This window comes from Berghia stephanieae, chromosome 1 (assembly GCF_034508935.2).
Source record: "Berghia stephanieae isolate SIO BIC M18660-M18661 chromosome 1, UCSD_Bste_1.3, whole genome shotgun sequence".
Classification (NCBI taxonomy): Eukaryota; Metazoa; Mollusca; class Gastropoda; order Nudibranchia; family Aeolidiidae; genus Berghia; species Berghia stephanieae.
In genome coordinates, this window is record NC_088360.1 from 17207467 (window position 1) to 17226702 (window position 19236).

General features: G+C 35.5%; 1 protein-coding gene across 1 annotated transcript in view; it reads right to left on the minus strand.

Moving 5' to 3' along the window:
* LOC144969256 (xanthine dehydrogenase/oxidase-like) overlaps window positions 1-18975 on the minus strand; it is a 65158-nt gene extending 46183 nt beyond the window's left edge. The window contains exons 1-9 of the mRNA XM_078908371.1: window positions 18818-18975; window positions 13342-13399; window positions 11672-11769; window positions 10591-10695; window positions 6790-6916; window positions 6050-6111; window positions 4957-5046; window positions 679-744; window positions 182-326 (exon numbers count right to left, since the gene is read on the minus strand). Coding sequence (XP_078764497.1) covers window positions 182-326; window positions 679-744; window positions 4957-5046; window positions 6050-6111; window positions 6790-6916; window positions 10591-10695; window positions 11672-11769; window positions 13342-13399; window positions 18818-18853 — 787 coding nt within the window. The 5' untranslated portion in view covers window positions 18854-18975. The remainder of the gene's footprint in view (window positions 1-181; window positions 327-678; window positions 745-4956; window positions 5047-6049; window positions 6112-6789; window positions 6917-10590; window positions 10696-11671; window positions 11770-13341; window positions 13400-18817) is intronic.
* Between the last annotated feature and the right edge of the window lie 261 nt (window positions 18976-19236).

A 19236-nucleotide genomic window follows, 5' to 3' on the forward strand; every position in this document is an offset into this window, starting at 1 on the left:
AACAAACAAAACAACAACAAAAAAGTTCCATCCCTTAAAGTAAAATCATTAGATAAATCTTAATAAATGAGTTGTAAAAAGTTTTATTTTTCAATAGATTCAAGTTGTAGTGATCATTTTAGATTTGCTTATGGTATAATAAATGAATTTGAAGATTGTATTGAAGAAGAAAGGCGTTTACCAATTTCAGTATTTCCTCCAATCAATTTGGCGTTTGGAAATTGAGTTTTTACTTGCAACAGCTGATCCAATGTTTTGGGTAGAAACCATTGTGTAGTAGGACCATTGAATGTAACCATTTTTCCCTTTAAGAAAGATTGATTTACCTGTTGGGAATATTCACTTGTATTAGTTGTATTATTATGAGTGACAGCAAAAGCTATAATTGAAATACAAATAGTAGCTATGGAAAACAATATTCCATAATGTGAATGTACTGTGCACATTTCTCACTAAAGAACAAATTTACACCTGCAATAAAAAAAAAGAACCTAACGTAAACAGACCGTTTTAGAAAATAAAGAACGTAATGGCATAACGGAACAACTTATTTTTTCCTTTTGATTAATCCCCGTGCTACTTTACTTTTCAATTCGTTTTAATCGGTCTTTATTTTCACAGAAATACGAATCATAAGAAACGTTCATTTTTATCTTAAGTAATTCTAAAATGTCTCACTTTCAGTTCCGGTGGGAAAATGACTTCCTGTGTTGGGTCATAGGGTTTCAAATCACTTGCGATAATCTGTAAATAAAAGAAACCAGAATTTCGTCTGAACTCGAAATGTTATGAATACCGTACACGCTTGTTTCTAACACGCCGAATTACGGCATACTCTGCAATGCGGACGTTGGAGCTGAGTGCCCACAAAGTACTTTCCGCCAAATCTAACAGACTCAGCTACCCATTCAATGCTAGGTGTACGGGGGGTCAGAAAAAATCTTGACTGCACCCGGGATCGATCTTGGTCCTTTTACTTGTGAAGCGAGTGCTCTACCAACTGAGCTATCGGGTCCCCCTTATCTAGATAACTGGTTGATAAAAAAAAACGGCATAAAGTGATTAGAACGCTATTCGAGTTCGACGAGATCATCAAATGCAATAGGAGAGTAAAGATTCGGGAGATTCATGAAATTGTCCGTGGTGAATCGAGTTGTTTCGGACAGTTGTACTAGACTAGATAGATCGCAAAACTATTAATAGAATATCACAAACATTAAAGAGTTGAGGTTTCCTGGAACCCTCGTGATCGGTGACAACATGACGACGTAGTAGAGATAGAGCCTGATTGGGACTTTCAAGCAAATAATTATGTTCTAGAACATTTGATTATTATTATTATTATTATTATTATTATTATTATTATTATTATTATTATTATTATTATTATTATTATTATTATTATTATTACTATTATTATTATTATTATTATTATTATTATTATTATTATTTATTATTATTATTATTATTATTATTATTATTATTATTATTACTAGTAAAAAGCCCGCAATTTCGCGGGGAAAGAACTATTTTCATTCGATACTGTACTCACCATCATTTAATGAGGGCAGATTGGTAAATAACGTTGTCTGTGTAATTTGGTATATCTTCGGTTGATTTTTTTGTGTGGCCCAACATGAAGTGTAAGCCACTATAGCCTCTGACCCGTGACACAGCAACAATTGTCCGTGCGTGAATACCGGTTGTGGTAAGAAAATCCCCACCTTGCTTAATGTCTGCCCCTGAGACTTGTTAATTGTCATTGCATATGACAATTTTACCGGAAACTGTCTTCTATTTAGAATAAATGGTTAGCCTCAATCCGTTGTTGTCGTCAGATTGATTCTAGGGATAAACACTATGTCGCCAGCTCTACTACCGGTAATTATCTTGGCTTCTAATACTTTTGAACCTAATTTAATTATTAACAAACGGGTGCCATTTAGGAAGCCTGATTTAGGATTTATATTTCTAAGCAGCATGACTGACGTGTTGGCTTTCAAATGTAATGCATGTGGAGGACGTCTGGGAGGTGTAAGTTCGTTCAAGAATTCAATCGGGTATAAGTTGATGTCAGAGTCACTTTGAATGGAATCAGCACTGCGGTAAATTTGTTCAGTTGATGAGGTCAACCTGGACAGAACGGCTGCATTTATTTTGTCAACATTTTCATGTGTTGTAGTCAAAATTGCTCTCTCTGATAGATAACGTTCATCCGCAAAGTTCAGATTCAAATCATTGTATACAGCATTTATCAAGCATTCTGGGTCATTTTCAGGAAGGCATAGCGCTGTAGGTAATTTAACAGAATACTTTCCTATTTCGCTGAAAACCGGCTCTGTACCATTTCCGATGCGGAGAAGCCAATTTGCAAAACAGTTATTGTCATCAGTAACCTGTTCTTGTTCATGTGAAAAATGGTGACACAATTCCAAATAATTGACTTGTTAAGTGTGACACTTAATATATCGCTTCACTTCCTTTGTTAACAACAGGTAGAAGTTGTCGAAAATCCCATCCGAGTACAACCACTTTGCCCCCAAAAGGTTTTGAACTGCCTGTTATGTCACAAAATGTCCTGCTCAAACATTCAAACACACGCCTGTCCATCATAGGTGCTTCATCCCAAATTATGAGAGAACTACTCTTCAGTAACAGCTGTGTCTGATTGGCGACTGATGCTACAGGTGCTGTTATCCGTTATTGGAATTGGAATTTTGAACGTTGAATGTGCTGTTCTACCACCGTGCTGACAAAAGATCAAAGGTGAAAATACAAATCTAAAGAATACTGGGGATGAAGAAGCTTTCGGAATGTCTCCCCTTTACTTAACTTATGGAAAAACAAACACCCTAGCACCCTTAATAACACTTATGACTAACCTCTCGAGCTACCTTTCAATACTTAACAAATCACAATGGCGCCGAAAATCAAAACAATGGTCAAATTAGGAAATTTTAAACTTTCACAAATCTATCAAGGTTTGTTCTAGAGTTTTAAAAATACTTCTATATGACAAACTGAATAAATAAATGTCTGACAAAATATCAACGGTGAAAATACAAATTTAAAGAATACTGGGGATGTAGGAGCTTTCGGAATGTCTCCCCTTTACTTAACTTCTGGAAAAACAAACACCCTAGCACCTTTAATAACACTTATGACTAACCTCTCGAGCTAACCCTAATAGAAAAAACAACTCTCGGACTGCTTTGCACTACCTTTCAATACTTAACAAATCACAATGGCGGCCGAAAATCAAAACAATGGTCAAATAAGGAAATGTTAAACTTTCACAAATCTATCAAGGTTTGTTCTAGAGTTTTTAAAATACTTCTATATAATGACAAACTGAATAAATAAATGCCTGACAAAATATCAACGATGAAAATACAAATTTAAAGAATACTGGGAATGTAGCAGCTTTCGGAATGTCTCCCCTTTACTTAACTTATGGAAAAACAAACACCCTAGCATCTTTAATAACACTTATGACTAACCTCTCGAGCTAACCCTAATAGTAAAAAAAGAATCAAAATGGCGACTGAAATACCTTCATGTGATCAAGTGAATAATATCACTATGAATGCCACGATTTTGCTGAAAAATGCCAACACACACACACATGTATACACCACACACAACACGCACACAAACATACACACACACACACACACAAACATACACGCAATTCGAACATAATAGGTACATAACAAAACGGATCACCGCTAAATCAACAACACAACGGAAGTTATAATAATACTTGATGTCATAAATAGATGACGCAAATTGACAACTTTTTACAGTGTCAAAATTAGTTGATTTTGCGAGCCAAGTGTCGTCGGTACATATTTTATGATATTATCTGTTTGACTCAACGAACTTTCAAACTGACTTTAAATTATAAAAGGAAATCAAGTTATCTGTTTATCTATCTGTAAAAAATACATTTCTAATTTTCAAATCTTTCAGTAGAGTTGTGCGCCGCATCAATTTTTTTATTGACTCAAATAAGCACAATGTTCTCCACAATGCTATATTTTTTAAAGAAAGGATATATATATATATATATATATATATATATATATATATATATATATATATATATATATATATATGTTCCTATAATAAAATGACCATAGTGGACAGCTTCAAGAAAAATATAAAAACTTTCCTATATATTTCTGTATCAAGGATTTTGATGGTGTACGGTGTGAAGCTCTCCAATGCCTCTGCAAAGAGTGCCATAGAATATGCTCTTATAATTATATTTATATAGCTCGTTATTCGATTGGGGGGGGGGGAGGTGGCCGAGTGGTTAAGGCATTGAACTGTGACTCAGAAGATACTGGGTTAAAGCCCCACTTTAGGCACATTCGTTGTTTCCTTTGGTAAGATTATTAACCCCAATTTGATCACAACAAGGGTGATATTCCTGTTTGACGTTACAAGTTTGTTCGATGGATTATCTATAATCTCTTATGGAATGCCTAGGCTACAGCACCCACCAATGCCGCGGGGAAGGTCGTAATACGCTTCAGCAGTCGTAACGTCACTTCCTTCGTAATGACGCATGGTAACTTAGTAACTGGCTCTAAACTATCGGAACAATGGTGGACGCCCTTACGAAACACGTCTCCGACGAGCATAAAAACCTATCCAGAAGAAAATAACATTATGAATCTGATCATGTTTTGACTTTTACACATTCTGATAACAAGACATAATATGTCTTATGAAAAGTTCATGCCATCATGAAGAATAAAAAGTACTGATTTTCTTTGTTTAGAACCACGATGGCCGCCGTTGCTGGCGACGTGACATCAGACTATTGAATCCAATTCTTTTAATTCATTGATCCATAAGTCAAAGGACATTTCAAGAAGAAAATAACAATTAGTTCCTTCAATTCTTACATACGTAAAGAATATCTTTGTCTCTATTTAACATAGTTACCTGTTGAAGAGATTGTTTTTGGTTACATTTAGTTTCACCGGACTTGGTTCCATTTTGACAGCAGTCCTTTCCCATACTGCAGGTGAATTCCTGTCAGAGTAAGATACATTTAAATTGTGCTAAAATTGTTTATATAACGTGGTAAAATTCAAAGATCCCATGTTATTTGAAGAGAAGAAAAGAAAAAGAAACTCAGCTCCAAAGATGTACCCAGGAGACGGACAACTTAAAAAGTTAGGGTATTCCAATTTACTAATAAAAAGTTAGGTTATTCCAATTTACTAATAAAAAGTTAGGGTATTCCAATTTACTAATATAAAGTTAGGGTATTCCAATTTAGTAATAAAAAGTTAGGTCATTCCAATTTACTAATAAAAAGTTAGGGTATTCCAATTTACTAATAAAAAGTTAGGATATTCCAATTTACTAATAAAAAGGTGATAGCTAAGCAATACAAACAATTGTTGTTTCAGAAGAAAACAATTCCTCAGAATAAAATAAAATAAACGTACGATAAAAACGAATTTACAAGGCGTACTTTTTATAATCCTCACTCCATTTTATTCATTTATTTTCAGTTCTTTGTTTTCCCGACGAAAGCTTTGCACCCGAAACGCCCATTGTTCATATTTCTGTTCCCACCTTCCTTGTTGATCATATTTACGAGCACGGGCTTTGCGATGATCCTTCCTTGCCGTTATCTGCATTTCAACTTGTGACAATAAGAATGCAAGATGTGCGGCTATGTGGTCTAGTGCTATGGTACTCGCTTTCGTATCGGAAGGTCCCGAGTTCAAGCCTCGCTCGGCGCATAGTTGAGTCCTTGGAAAAGACTCTTTACTCATTCTCTCACCGTACTCAGGTGTGAAATGAATACCTGGCCGTTTACAGCGTTGTCTCTGTCCGAAAAAAAATTGTAACATTGCCTAACTGTCGTCATGTCCCGTCTTAAATGTTAAATGTTGCTATGGCTAGGGACCCCTTGTAAAGCGCTTTGAGCACATTTAGTGGATATTGCTCTCTATAAAAAGCTCAATTTAAAAAAAATTAAAAACATTCTTGGTAGTCTTGTGGGCTTTAGCATCAGTCTCACCTTTGTGAAGGTACGAAAGCCATCTAGAATGGGTCGATAACCGGTACATCTGCACAAGTTTCCTATGAGACAAATGAAATCAAAGATAAACTGTTAAAATAGATGGAATACTCAACACACCTCCAATTTCATTGCAGCGCAATCTCATCATCATGAAATATGATATGGGTAAAAGTAAAACGTTTGGAATTATCACAAACGGAAAAGTAGAAAAATACATCAACCATACCGAGGGCTTCATTGTTTCACCTTGCAATTTCTATTGAAAAAAAGCATTCCCTATATATATATAAAGAAAAGGGAATACATTTTTTCTGCGGACATTATGCCAACTGAAGACGTGGACGAAAGCCACAGAAACATATGTTTTGGCCACATATAAGTGATACAATTTATATATATATATATAATATATATATATATATATATATATAATATATATATATATATATATATATATATATATATATATATATATATATATATATATATCTTTTCACCGGAGTTAACATATTTAATAATCTTGATTTATTCTGTATACAGAATATAAAGGAAAGGATTGTTCAGTAAAAAAGGATTGTACTTTACTGTTAATTTTAATTGACATCTCTTTTACGTGCTGTATTACTATATTTTTAGTAACTGTTCTACTGTCCGATCTCCGGCCCTTCACATTCAACTCTGTTTCAGCCCCCTCTCTTTGAAGTCTCAGGCTACGCCGATGTATTATCTATGCCTACCGTCAAAGTATTGCTCCATTTCCAGTGATGTTGGTTCTGGGTTATTCCTCAACAGAGTGTACATGGACATTACAATACCAGGAGTACAGAAACCACACTGGGACCCGTGGAATTTGGCAATCCTCTCCTATGGTAATAAAACAAAATAAATATTTTACAACACTTTTAAACTTGACGTCATAATTAGATTTTAAAAGAATTAATAGTCAAACTTTCTAAAGTTATTTTCGCAAAACTTACAAGATTCCGGTGTCCTCATTTCGTGCAGAAGACAACTATGTGAAACGCCAGGTAACCAATAAGAAGCAGGAACGACATTGGGGGTGAGGGTGGATGTGTTATAAAAGAAATAGTTCTTTAATTTAAATTCCAAATATTTCAAAGTTTAAAAATTAAATTATATTTGCGTCTTTAGGTGCAAGATTTTCCAATAGTTTAAGTGATTCCTGTTGTCATGGAGACAAAGATAATAGGGGTTGAAATTCACATTAAACGTCTATTTTTGGCAGCTAGGTAAGATGTTAAATGACTTTTGTGGTAAAAGTAACCAAAAATATCAATAAGAAACAAATTAAGGGATTAATTGTTACACAATGAAGAGAACCAGGCGCTATTTAGAGTGGAACAGTATTTTTACACAAAACACAAGAGCAGAATAAAGTAGAGCATAAAAATGAAGCCAGGAAATACGTCTTATACGATGAAGTAAATACTGTAAAGATTTCTTAGGGAGAAGCAAACTCTGTGAACAAAGATTGCCCAGAGCAAAATCTGATGATATCCAATGCACTAAAAACCTTGATTATTAATCCACTCAGCAAAAACCGATCCACATTCATGTTAAAAGCTGAAAAAGTGTGTATGAAACAGTGCCAAACAAAGCTAGAAAACCATATGAAAAAAAATTATCTTAAACATCAGCTTGCCTCAACTGGGGATCGGACCTCAGACTTCCTGATTCGTTCACACCGTTTCAGATTTATTCATCTTACACCAAAAATTATTATCAATGATATTGAGTCTATATGTATATCGAAAAGGCCAAATCATGGACCAAATATGGATGAATAAAAATGTAAAACGACAAATTAACAAAAGACGTAACTTATTCAATAAATATTTAAATGATAAATCTGTTGAGAACTATGATAAATATGTGCAGGTCACAAATGTTACAAATAATAGTGTAAAACATCCATTGAAAGAGTTTGATAGAAAAATATCAATGAGAGTAAAACAGATAATTCTAAAAGCTTTTGAAAACACATCAAAACACAATTTTAAAAGGGAACAGGGATAGATGCACTAAAAGATGAAAACGGGAATATTACAGAAAACGACAGGGAAAAGGCAGAAATACTAAATGAATTTTTCTCTAGTGTCTTTGTATATGAAGATGCTTCGAACCTACCTACTTTCATGACAGAAACCATGATAATTACCTACCTGATAATATTTTATCTGTAAACAAAATAATAGATAATCTAACCTTGACGCATAAAAAAATATGGGTCATGGGGACCTCCATCCTTATCTACTGAAAAGGCAACATGTGCTATCTATCAACTATCAACCTCTTAACAATAATTTTTGACATGACAAATCCCTAAGAACAGGTATTCTACCAGACAATTGGGAAAAAAGCTGGTGTCACTGCTGTTTGTAAGAAAGGCGACAGAGGCTCTGCTTCAAATTATCGACCAATAAGTCTTACCTGTGTGTTATGTAAAATACTTGAGTCTATCGTGAAGGATCATATAATGAATTAATGGAACATGCTGCATGAGATCCAACGTGGTTTTAGAATAAGCGATCGTGTATCATGCAATTACTGCAGGTGGTGAATGACTTTAGTAAATTGATTGACGACCGAGAATCAATTGAAATAATTTATTTAGATTATATGAAGGCTACCCTCAACGTAGTGTACTTGGACCATTATTATTTATGATTTACATAAATGATCTGGATCTTCCTGATATTATAAATACAATTGTTTGCAGTCGACACCAAATTCTATTCTACACCAAATTGAATGATCTATACTATGATTTATTTTTATGGTTTGGCAAATAAGCTTTAATGTTTTAAAAAATGTAAAGTATTACATTGAATCCAGTTGGAACTGATTTACTATCTATTAGTGATACAGAGAAGGATGTTGGTGCGGTTTTTGATCGAGAATTAAACTTCGATGTTCATATCCATGATTGTATTCAAAGGGCAAACAGAATGATTGGTATTATTCGTGGTAGTTTTTCTTATTTGAAGGTAACCATGTTTCTTCAATTATATAAATGTGTCATTGGACCGATACTTGAATATGGAAACTGTATATGGAGCCATGATTCAAACGACAATCATGTTTTAAAGAAAATGTCCGAAGACGGGCAACAAAGTTTTTGAACGAAATCGAAAATATGACTGAGGGAAGATTAAAATACTTAGCCCTACCATCTCCAAAATACAGAACGAGGGAGTAACATTACACATTTATACAAAATTGTCCATGGCTTTGATCAAATTGACCACAATACCCTTTTTAAGTATTCTCATGTAAAATTTACACGCGGAGACAAATATATAATCTGCATGACAAATTCTTCTACAATTATTCGACAAAATTATTTTATTGTAAGGACTATAATTACCTGGAACAGTTTGGAATTTATAACAAAAGACCCCAAAACTATAAATAATTTCAAAACATGCAATTGACAGGGAGCTGCATGACTTGAAATATTTGATGAATAGCTTTTTGATTGCTATATTTGTGATTGCTTATGACGTAGATGATGATCATAGTTATGATATCCGATCTAGAAATTTTTGACCAGAACATTTCTTCTTCTTCTTTTTTTTACGCAGGGTATTTACAGGCATTTGGCCTAGGCAACCCTTATTATGATATGTTATATTGTGTAATACTAATAGCAACAATACTTAAAATAATAATAATAACACAACAAGAATAATAATAGTCATATAAATGATGTTTTTGTAAATGAAGACCACGCTAATACCCCGTTCGTTGACAATGACAACAAATGAAATTATTGAGAAGTTGTTATCTTTTAATGTAACATAAATCATTGGTCCGATGCCTGCTCACTAATTCGCTACTTTCATGTACCGCACCGAAACCTCGTTCCAAACGTATCGCAAATCTTCTACAAGATCCTTTGCATTGTCTAGACCGGTTCCGTAAAGAGTACAAGCTGTTGCTATCGTTAACTGATAGCCTGACACTAAGACCCATATCTTGACGCCTTTTTTAGGTTTGTAGACCGCCTAGTGAGTTGTCTTTAGTAGTGGCTAAGGAAACAAATAAATGATCCCATTGGTTGATCTATTGAATACAACTCACGTTTTGTTTTCTTTTGTGGCCAAAGACTTGTCTTTTGATGTCATTTGTTGGTCATTATGGCCTGATACTGACCAAAAAATGACGTCAAAATGCCAGTCTTTTGTCACAAAAGAAAACAAATCGTGAGTTGTATTCAATAGTTCAACCAATGAAATAACTTGTTTCCATGAACACTACTAAAGACAACTCACTAAGCGGTGCAAAAACCAAATAATGACGTCAAACTGCCAGTCCTTTTGGATTACAGTATCAGGCTATAACATAACGATGGCTACGGTCAGTGTCAGGCTATGAGATTACGAAGGCCACGCTCCAGCCCCAGTTTCGAACGATGAATGTTCTTTGATCAAGTAAGACCAAAAAATGAACCAGTCAAGTTTCCTGACATTATCTATCTGTTCAATAGCGTGTCGTATGTTATTTTATATGCCCACCTGTACAGGATGTAAATTGTTCACAGACCCTATTCCTTCCACAGTGGTCACTGCCATCCCATGAAAGGAACACACCGGGGCAAGGCATGCATTGACACTGTAGTGTCTGAACACCATTAAGGATTACTGTCATCAGGAAAGTTTTCACCAAGAAAATAGATTATGATAATGAATGATATAAAATCCACAGCCATACTAATCAATTAGCACATACGTAGTCTCTACAAACATATCTGCATTTAACAGCACAATGTTAACTGAAAATTCGGTTCCCGTAACACATTATCTTCTATTTTCCGAATTGGAGATATTAAGGATTACGCATGTTCTTACAAAGGAACCCATTCTGCCATAAAAAGTCCTTCCGAGCCATTTGGCCCATGGAGCCGGAGTTTACCCCGGTTTCTATAGCGTGAAACGGACATTAGCAATTGCTTGCTACCTTTGGATAGGATGCTAGTCTATCGCTAAGTTCTTTCCATCAGATCTAACAGAACCAGCTACCCAATCACTGCTGGGTAGACAGGGGGAAAGTGGGTGGGGGGGGGGGGTCATACAAAAATCTCGGCTACACCCGGGATCGATCTCGGTCCCTTTGAATGTGAAGCGGGTGCTATACTAACTGAGCTATCAAGACTCTCCCCACCATTCTGGCATACTCAACAAGAAAAAAAAAAGAAAATTAAATAAAACAACAAAAGCAAAAACAAAACAAAGCAAAACAAAACAAAATAAAACATTAACAAAAAAAAAAAAACAACAACAACAAACAACAACAACAAACAACAACAAACAAACAAAACAACAACAAATGTTAAAATTAAAAATACTGGCCAGAAACTCTTCCTCCAAATATCGATCAATTAAAATTACCCTCATTTTGTCAAAACTCTCAAACTTTAGACTTCAAAAGGCTCTGGCGTGACAGTCTTTGAGATGATGAGGAACGTGGCAATCGATCGATATACATAATATGAAACTTGAGTTTTCTGGCCAAAGTTTTAATTTTTTTAAAAAATCGGAATATGGCAAAACGGACTCGTTGTAAAATTAAAAGTTGTTTTGTAAAAAGAAAAGGATATTTGACTGAATCCGTTTCCGGTATGTATCTTGAAACCATGACTGTACAAGCTCCACAGCCTCCTTCTCCACATCCAAGTTTACTGCCTGTCAAACGTACTGGTGTTGCGTTAAGGTTTATATGTGTTTTTGATCATGAAAAGAGATAAAAATTAACTTAAACAATTTGATCACTCTGATATTAAAAAAGAGATGATTTTTCTATAGCGCAATATCCACTAAACGTGCTCAAAGCGCTTTACAAATTGTCCATGACCAACAGCAACACTTAACATGTAGGACGAGATATGACGCCTGTTAGGCGATATTACAACTTTTTTTTCCGACAGAGACAACGCGGTTAACGGCCAGGTACTAATTTTACACATGAGTACGGTGAGAGAATGTGAGTAAAAAGCCTTTTACAAGGACTCAACTGTGTGCCGAGAAAATGGGACCCCTTAGCTATAAGCAAAACCTCACTTATTTTTTAAATTGATGCTATGCGTTTAGGTAAAATACAACATCAACCAGCCAGATTACACTTGCCAACACACTAAACCCTGTGTAGCGTTTAACGTGTATAGTCTGATTGATAAAATTAAGTGAGAACTTATCACTAATAAGCTGTCTAAAAATCATGCAAAGGAGCTGAGTGACGTCAACTTCGATCCATATGCAGATCTAATAACGAAATTCACGCACTTCAACTCTTTGTAATTGATTTTCCACAGCCATTTTAATGATAAGTTTTCACAAAATTATATCAAATAGACTATAAACGTTTAAGACTATAGATAGTATGTGCTTGGCTGAGAAGTCCATAACACTGCCATCCGGAAGTATAACGGACCAACACACAAAACTGTGTATCCATGAACGTTTATAGTAAGGTTAATACAGTTCAGTGAGCTTCACTCACAAACGCGGATGGCAAAAAACAATAATAAAGACCTGAGTGACGTCATCTTCGAACTCTATAGATAGTATGCGCTTGGCTAAGAAGCTCATAACATTGCCATCCGGAAGTATAACGGACCAACACACAAAACTGTGTGTATCCGTGAACGTTTATAGTCAGGTTAATACAGTTCAGTGAGCATTACTCATAAAGGCGGATGGCAAAAAACAATAGCAGAGTTCTGAGTGACGTCATCTTCGAACTATCTATAAATAGAATGCGCTTGGTCAAGGAGTTCACAACATTGCTATCCGGAAGTATAACGGACGAACACACAAATTCTGTGTAACCATGAACTTTTATAGATAGTATGCAGATGACGTCACTCAGGCCTTTATTATTGTTTTTGCCATCCGCGTTTGTGAGTTGTTCTCACTAAACTGTATTAACCAGACTATAAAAGTTCATGGTTACACAGAGTTTGTGTGTTGGTCCGTTATACTTCCGGATGGCAATGTTGTGAACTCCTTGGCCAAGCGCATTCTATCTATAGTCTGGTTAATACAGTTTAGTGAGAACAACTCACAAACGCGGATGGCAAAAACAATAACAAAGGCCTGAGTGACGTCATCTGCATACTATCTATACACGAGTTTCGTGCATTTTAGCATGTGTAATCGCCTGGTGGATGTTGTGAGTATGTTACCTAAACGCAGAGCATTAATAAATTATTTTCATAATAATATTATTTTATCCAAACAACTTATATTAGATGAATCAGTGAAGGATACATTGTGTACGAAGGTATGTCAACAGGGTCATTGCTGGGTCTGGACTTGGTTCCATAACCTGGTAAAGGTATAGAGATATCATAGCAATCGTTATTAGAATTGAGCTTTATATAGGGCAATATCCACTGAATGTGCTCAAAGCGCTTTACAAGGGGTCCCTGGTCAACAGCAACATTTAACATGTGGGACGGGACATTACGCCTGTTAGGCGATAATACAATTTTTCGGACAAAGACAACGCTGTGAACTGTGAACGGACAGGTACTCATTTTACACCCGAGTACGGTGAGAGAATGTGAGTAAAGAGCCTTTTCCAAGGACTCAACTATGCGCCGAGCGAGGCTCGAACCCAGGACCTTCCGATCCGAAGCGAGTGTCATAACACAAGACCACATAGCCGCACGTACTATTGTTTTCAGAGTCAGTATGATTATCCTCTTCATCCCGTGCTCCTACTCGTGTCATTCACTTCCTCCTCTCCGTTCTCCTTCTCCTTCTTCTCATCCTCCATCTTTTCCATCCGTACTTCCTCCTCATCTTCCTTTTTTCTTCCCACCAATAACTGTGTCATCAAAATAGTTTTCGTGGCTAGCACCAACCACCAGAAATACAATCCCAACCGCCATCATCATCATCATCATCATCATCATCATCATCATCATCATCATCATCATCATCATCATCATCATCATCATCATCATCGCCATCATCATTAATATGAATATGTTCTTCACAAATAAAATTTTAATCAATAATTTGAAAAAGTAAAAACGAGTTTACATAGTTTAGAACAGCAAATAAATATAAAAATAAACAAATAAATAAATAAATAGATAGAAATAGGACATGCGATTATTATGTTGATTTTCAAGGACTAGCTTATGATAAGAAGATTAATTTTAGCAATGACCTAGACCCACATTCGACCGTCTTAACCCACTCAATCCTAACACCGACTATATCCGTAATTTACCCAGGGTACTTTTACCCCACGCCTATTTATTACATTTTTTCTGAGAAAAGTATCAAAGTTAATGTGTTTTTGGTTTTGTTTGTAAATGATAGTTGAATAAGAATATCTGTGTACATGCTCATTTCTAATACATTTTTTTCCAATTTTGAAAATTAGCAAAGGTCTCAATCCTAGAGATTTTTGTTACTTTTCAAAATTGGAAGAAATGTATTAAAATGAGCATGTACCTATATAGTTTTGTTCAACTACCATTAACATGCAAAAACTATAAAACATTAGCTTCGATACTACGCCTATAATCTGTCTCAGAAAAATGTAATAAATAGGAATGGGGTAAAAGTTACCCGGGTAAACAACGGATATAGTCGGTGTTAGGGTTGAGTGAGTTAACGCCTCACCAAGGACAATAACTCTATCATATCACTTCTTGCTCCTCGTTTAAAATGTTGTCATGGAGTGATAGTTATAACCAAAGATGAATATAACTGCCTCAAAAAAAAAAACAAAAAAAAAAAAAACAAACAAACAACAAAACAACAAAATACTAAACACGAAATGTTTCGGGTTCACTGATTTTTTAGAAATGTATTTATATTTTCGTTTTTTGTTTTTTTTGTCTTTTGTTTTTTTTTGTTTTTTGTTTGTTGTCGGCTGGAGTAAGATTTTGAGCCCGAATCGTATCGTTCCGTGTTTTGTTTTTTGTTTTTTTACGTTTCACAGTTCATTGCTTCTAGATAGTAGCTTAGTGGGGCAGCATGGGAGCCGCGTGGCTCAGCGGTACGGTCTTTGCTTCGTACCCGAAAGGTACCGAGTTCGATTACCCGCTGCTCTGTGTGGCCTTGAGCAAGTCACCTCGCCCTAGCTCAATTTGCGGCGCTGCACTGCGGCTGACGCCTGGGTTATTCCAGTCTTCCCTTGGAATAGACCCTAAAGACAAATTTCCCCTATGGGATGAATAAAGGGAATTTTTTTTTTATTTTATTTTAAAAAAAGACAGATCGAGAGTGCTGGTGGGGAAAAGGTCTTTTAAGGTATTTGTGAACAAATAGATGGTGATGCAATACTGCCTATCTATGTTGTAGCGTGACAAAAGAATTTTAAATAGTCAGGAATGAAAAAAAACAAAAACAACCCAAAATCTTGAGCTTTTATATAGCGCAATATCCACTAAACGAACTCAAAGCGCTTTACAAGGGATCCCTGGCTAACAGACACGTAACATGTAGAACGAGACATGTCGCCTATTAGGCGATATTACAATTTTTCGGACAAAGACAACGCAGTTAACGGCCAGGTACTCATTTTACATCTGAGTACGGTGAGAGAATGTGAGTAAAGAGTCTTTTCCAAGGACTCAACTATGCGTCGAGCGAGGCTCGAACCCAGGACCTTCCGATCCGAAAGCGTGATTCATGCCACAAGACCACATAGCGGCACATAGTCGTAATTATAAACAAATAGATTGTGATGCAATACTACGAATGTTGTGGCGTGACATAATGATTTTTAAAGAGTCAGGCACGGAGAAAACATTTATTTCTTCTGGATAAATAATAAGTAATACTCACTAAACCGTATTAACCTGACTATAAACGTTCATGCTTACACACAGTTTGTGTGTTGGTCCGTTATACTTCCGGATGGCAATGTTGTGAACTTCTTAGCCAAGCGCATACTATCTATAAGTGACGTCTATCTTACACTGGGGTTTTGTGGTCTTTTAGTTAGACATTCATTCTCGGATCGGTAGGTCCCTGGTTCATCCCTCTGTGGGCTGCGCTGGGCTTAGACTTCATCCGCCAATCCAATCCAAAATAGTTTCAGCTTCATGTAATGTGATGAAGATTGAGGCAACTAAATTAATGTGGTGGGGGTGGTATGGTGTACTATTTATTTATTGGTTTTAAACTGATCGCATTTTAAATAACTATGGGATATTGTCGGGTTATTGGTTGCTCTGAGATTTTCAGGGATGTTGTTGAATGCGCGAATAGTACTGGAGAAGAACGATTGTACGTATTGATTCTGGAATATGGCAGTGCATATTATGCATTTTAGTTTCTTCCGTGGTTTTTCAATGCGTTGATAGGGATGGTTGTGGTTCCCCGTCGGCCCTTGAACAACACATTCAGCTTTTGCGGCGTTCTCCGTTCAATAAGTGAGGTCCAGTTTAGATGCTCCATCTTGCCTTTTACACTGTGTTCTCGGCTGTAGTCATTAAATTACAGTCAAATCGAGACATCACTTCTATCTTATTGATCGATGCTGATGTAATCGGGTCCCATATACTGCTTCTGTATTTTAAACATGTCTTACAAATACTTTTAGCACTTTTTTTTCACCCTTGTGGGGCATGATGATTGAGAGGTTCCGACGTAGAAAGCTCAGGGTGTTATTGGATTTGTTGCATATCTTTCCAAGATGTGGGCTCCACTTTAACTTGTCGTCGATTGTTTTGCCCGGGTAATCAGACTTAGTTGCAGTTTTCAATTTTTCATTGTAGATTGTGTGTCTTTTTGGAAAAGGCTCTTTCCTCACTTTTCTCACCATATTAAGGAAAGAAATGAAATGACCGCTTGGACGGTAAAGGCGTTGCATCCCTCTCTCGAAAAAAATTGTTCCTTACAGACACCATGTTCCGTCCCATATATATTAAGTATTGTTGTAGGCTTTGGATTTCTTGTTAAGCGCCTTGAGCACATTGAGTGGATATTGCGCAATATAATAAAATCTCTTTTTTCCCCATTATGGGAGAAAACATTTATCAAAATATCTTAAACCTTACAATCTAATGCAATGTCAGGTTTAAGACAGATTGATGCTCATCTCAATTAATTGATTTAACGTGAGCATTAAAATGAACATTTATATCGCGCAACATCCACTAAACGTATATGTACAGGGTGATTGAAAAGTCACTATTTTAAAATACTTATTATATATTCAAATTTTCTTATATTTTTCTCAAATTGTTTATGCATGTTCCTTGATGTGTGTCAGTTGAATCTATGTTCTTTTTAATCTTTTCAAATATTTAATAGTATTTGTGTATGTTCCTTGATGTGTAGCAGTTAAATCTCGATTTCTTATCAGTCCTGTTACTTTGAAATTTCAAAGCCCGACAAATATGGCTGATAGTAGATAATAATGTGAAATTGAAATCTATTTCTTCGAGCTTCGAGCAGCATCATTTACATTACTCTACATAAATGTGCCCTGTGACTGTTAGCGGCATTGTACGAAGTTTGATGGAGACCGTTCTTCAAGTCCAAATAAAATAATACGGTGGAGAACCATTAAAGAAATACTGCTCAACTTGACGATAGTGCAAAAGACACATCCCCTTCCTGCCCCCTATGTCAACACCCCCATGAAACAGTAACACACCACTTGCTTGAATGTCAACCTCTTGAGGACCTGAGATGCACATTCCTCCCACCAAATCCAAGCATCAGTAACACACTTTATAGTCACCTGGAACAACTACAAAAGACGTCTAACTTCTACATCATGGCACAAGACCGAAGGGCTAGAGCTCAGGTGGTCGCTGGTTCGGGTAAGTAAGTAAATAAGACGATAGAAAAGATCAAGAAAATCTCATGATCACACGATCTGTGGCATCTGTGGCTGATTCTCGAAAGAAGCGGTCGACCCGACGGTCGTGTCAGCTCTTCAAAAATTGTTTACCAGAAGTCCGAAAAAGTGAATTCGACAAGCAACAAGGAAATTAAAGCTTTCCTTTCATTGTGTACGAAATGTGCTAAAAATTAGCTTAAATGGAATGCTTGAAACCCGCACTATTGCCAAGCCCTCTTCTGGCAGAGACTGCGGCATTCTTCTTGGGTTTGGAGAGATAATGTTGGCTTGATATGAAGATTGGTGTGATCTCATTTATTCTCATGTTCACTAATTGTAGGAGTTATAAGTCAGAAATATATTACAGTTACCTATAACCAGGGAGTTACTTTTCCACCAGCCTGTACACACACAAACATACGCACACAATATATATATATATATATATTATATATATATATATATATATATATATATATACATACATATATATATATATATATATATATATATATATATATATATATATATATATATATATATATATAATACTTTTGGGACGTGTAAGTGAATAACATAAATATTGGTCAAAATTCGGTTATACTGGGGATCATTTAGCTGACGCCTATCCAAAAGGTAGCAAGTATTTTATACTATAGTATTAGCCACATAACCCGATGTGAATTTGAACTCCCAAAATCTATAATATACTTTGTACACTATAACGTACACTATAACAACTTATTTGAAGAGAAAAATGATTAAAGTTAATAACGTTTTAATTGCATTCTGTTGTTAGACAGAATAATTGCATATAAAGTTTATTTGTTTTGTCTTTTTTGTTTGTTTGTGTATTCGTATTTGTATGTGGTTTTTTGTTGTTGTTGTACAAAAAGACATACAATATGTGAATGATATTCAACTTACCTTTTTCCCATTGACAAAGAAAATCAAAGCATCCATCCTTTCACTTCTTGTCGTGAAATCTATTTGACTAATTACGATGAAAACAACGTTCTGATCTATAGTAATATCTAGTTATAGTATTAATGATATTTTTCTCCTCTTGGTATCTCAAGCGTTCACTATCAGTCAGATAAAAACCCTACTTAGCCTACTAAGACAACCGTTGATCGTTTTTTGTCTATATTATTTGTTCGCTTTTAATCTATTAAAAAAAATAAAGTGTCAGTTATTGTGAAAAGAGATAACAGCAGGTCACAGCAGTTTTAAGATATTTAACTCTCTCCTTACCAGCTATTTTTAGAATTTCCCCCGAAAATTCACTCCAAACCAACACAAAAATAGACTTTTCTTACTCAAACAAAAAGTAACAAGTGAGCTCT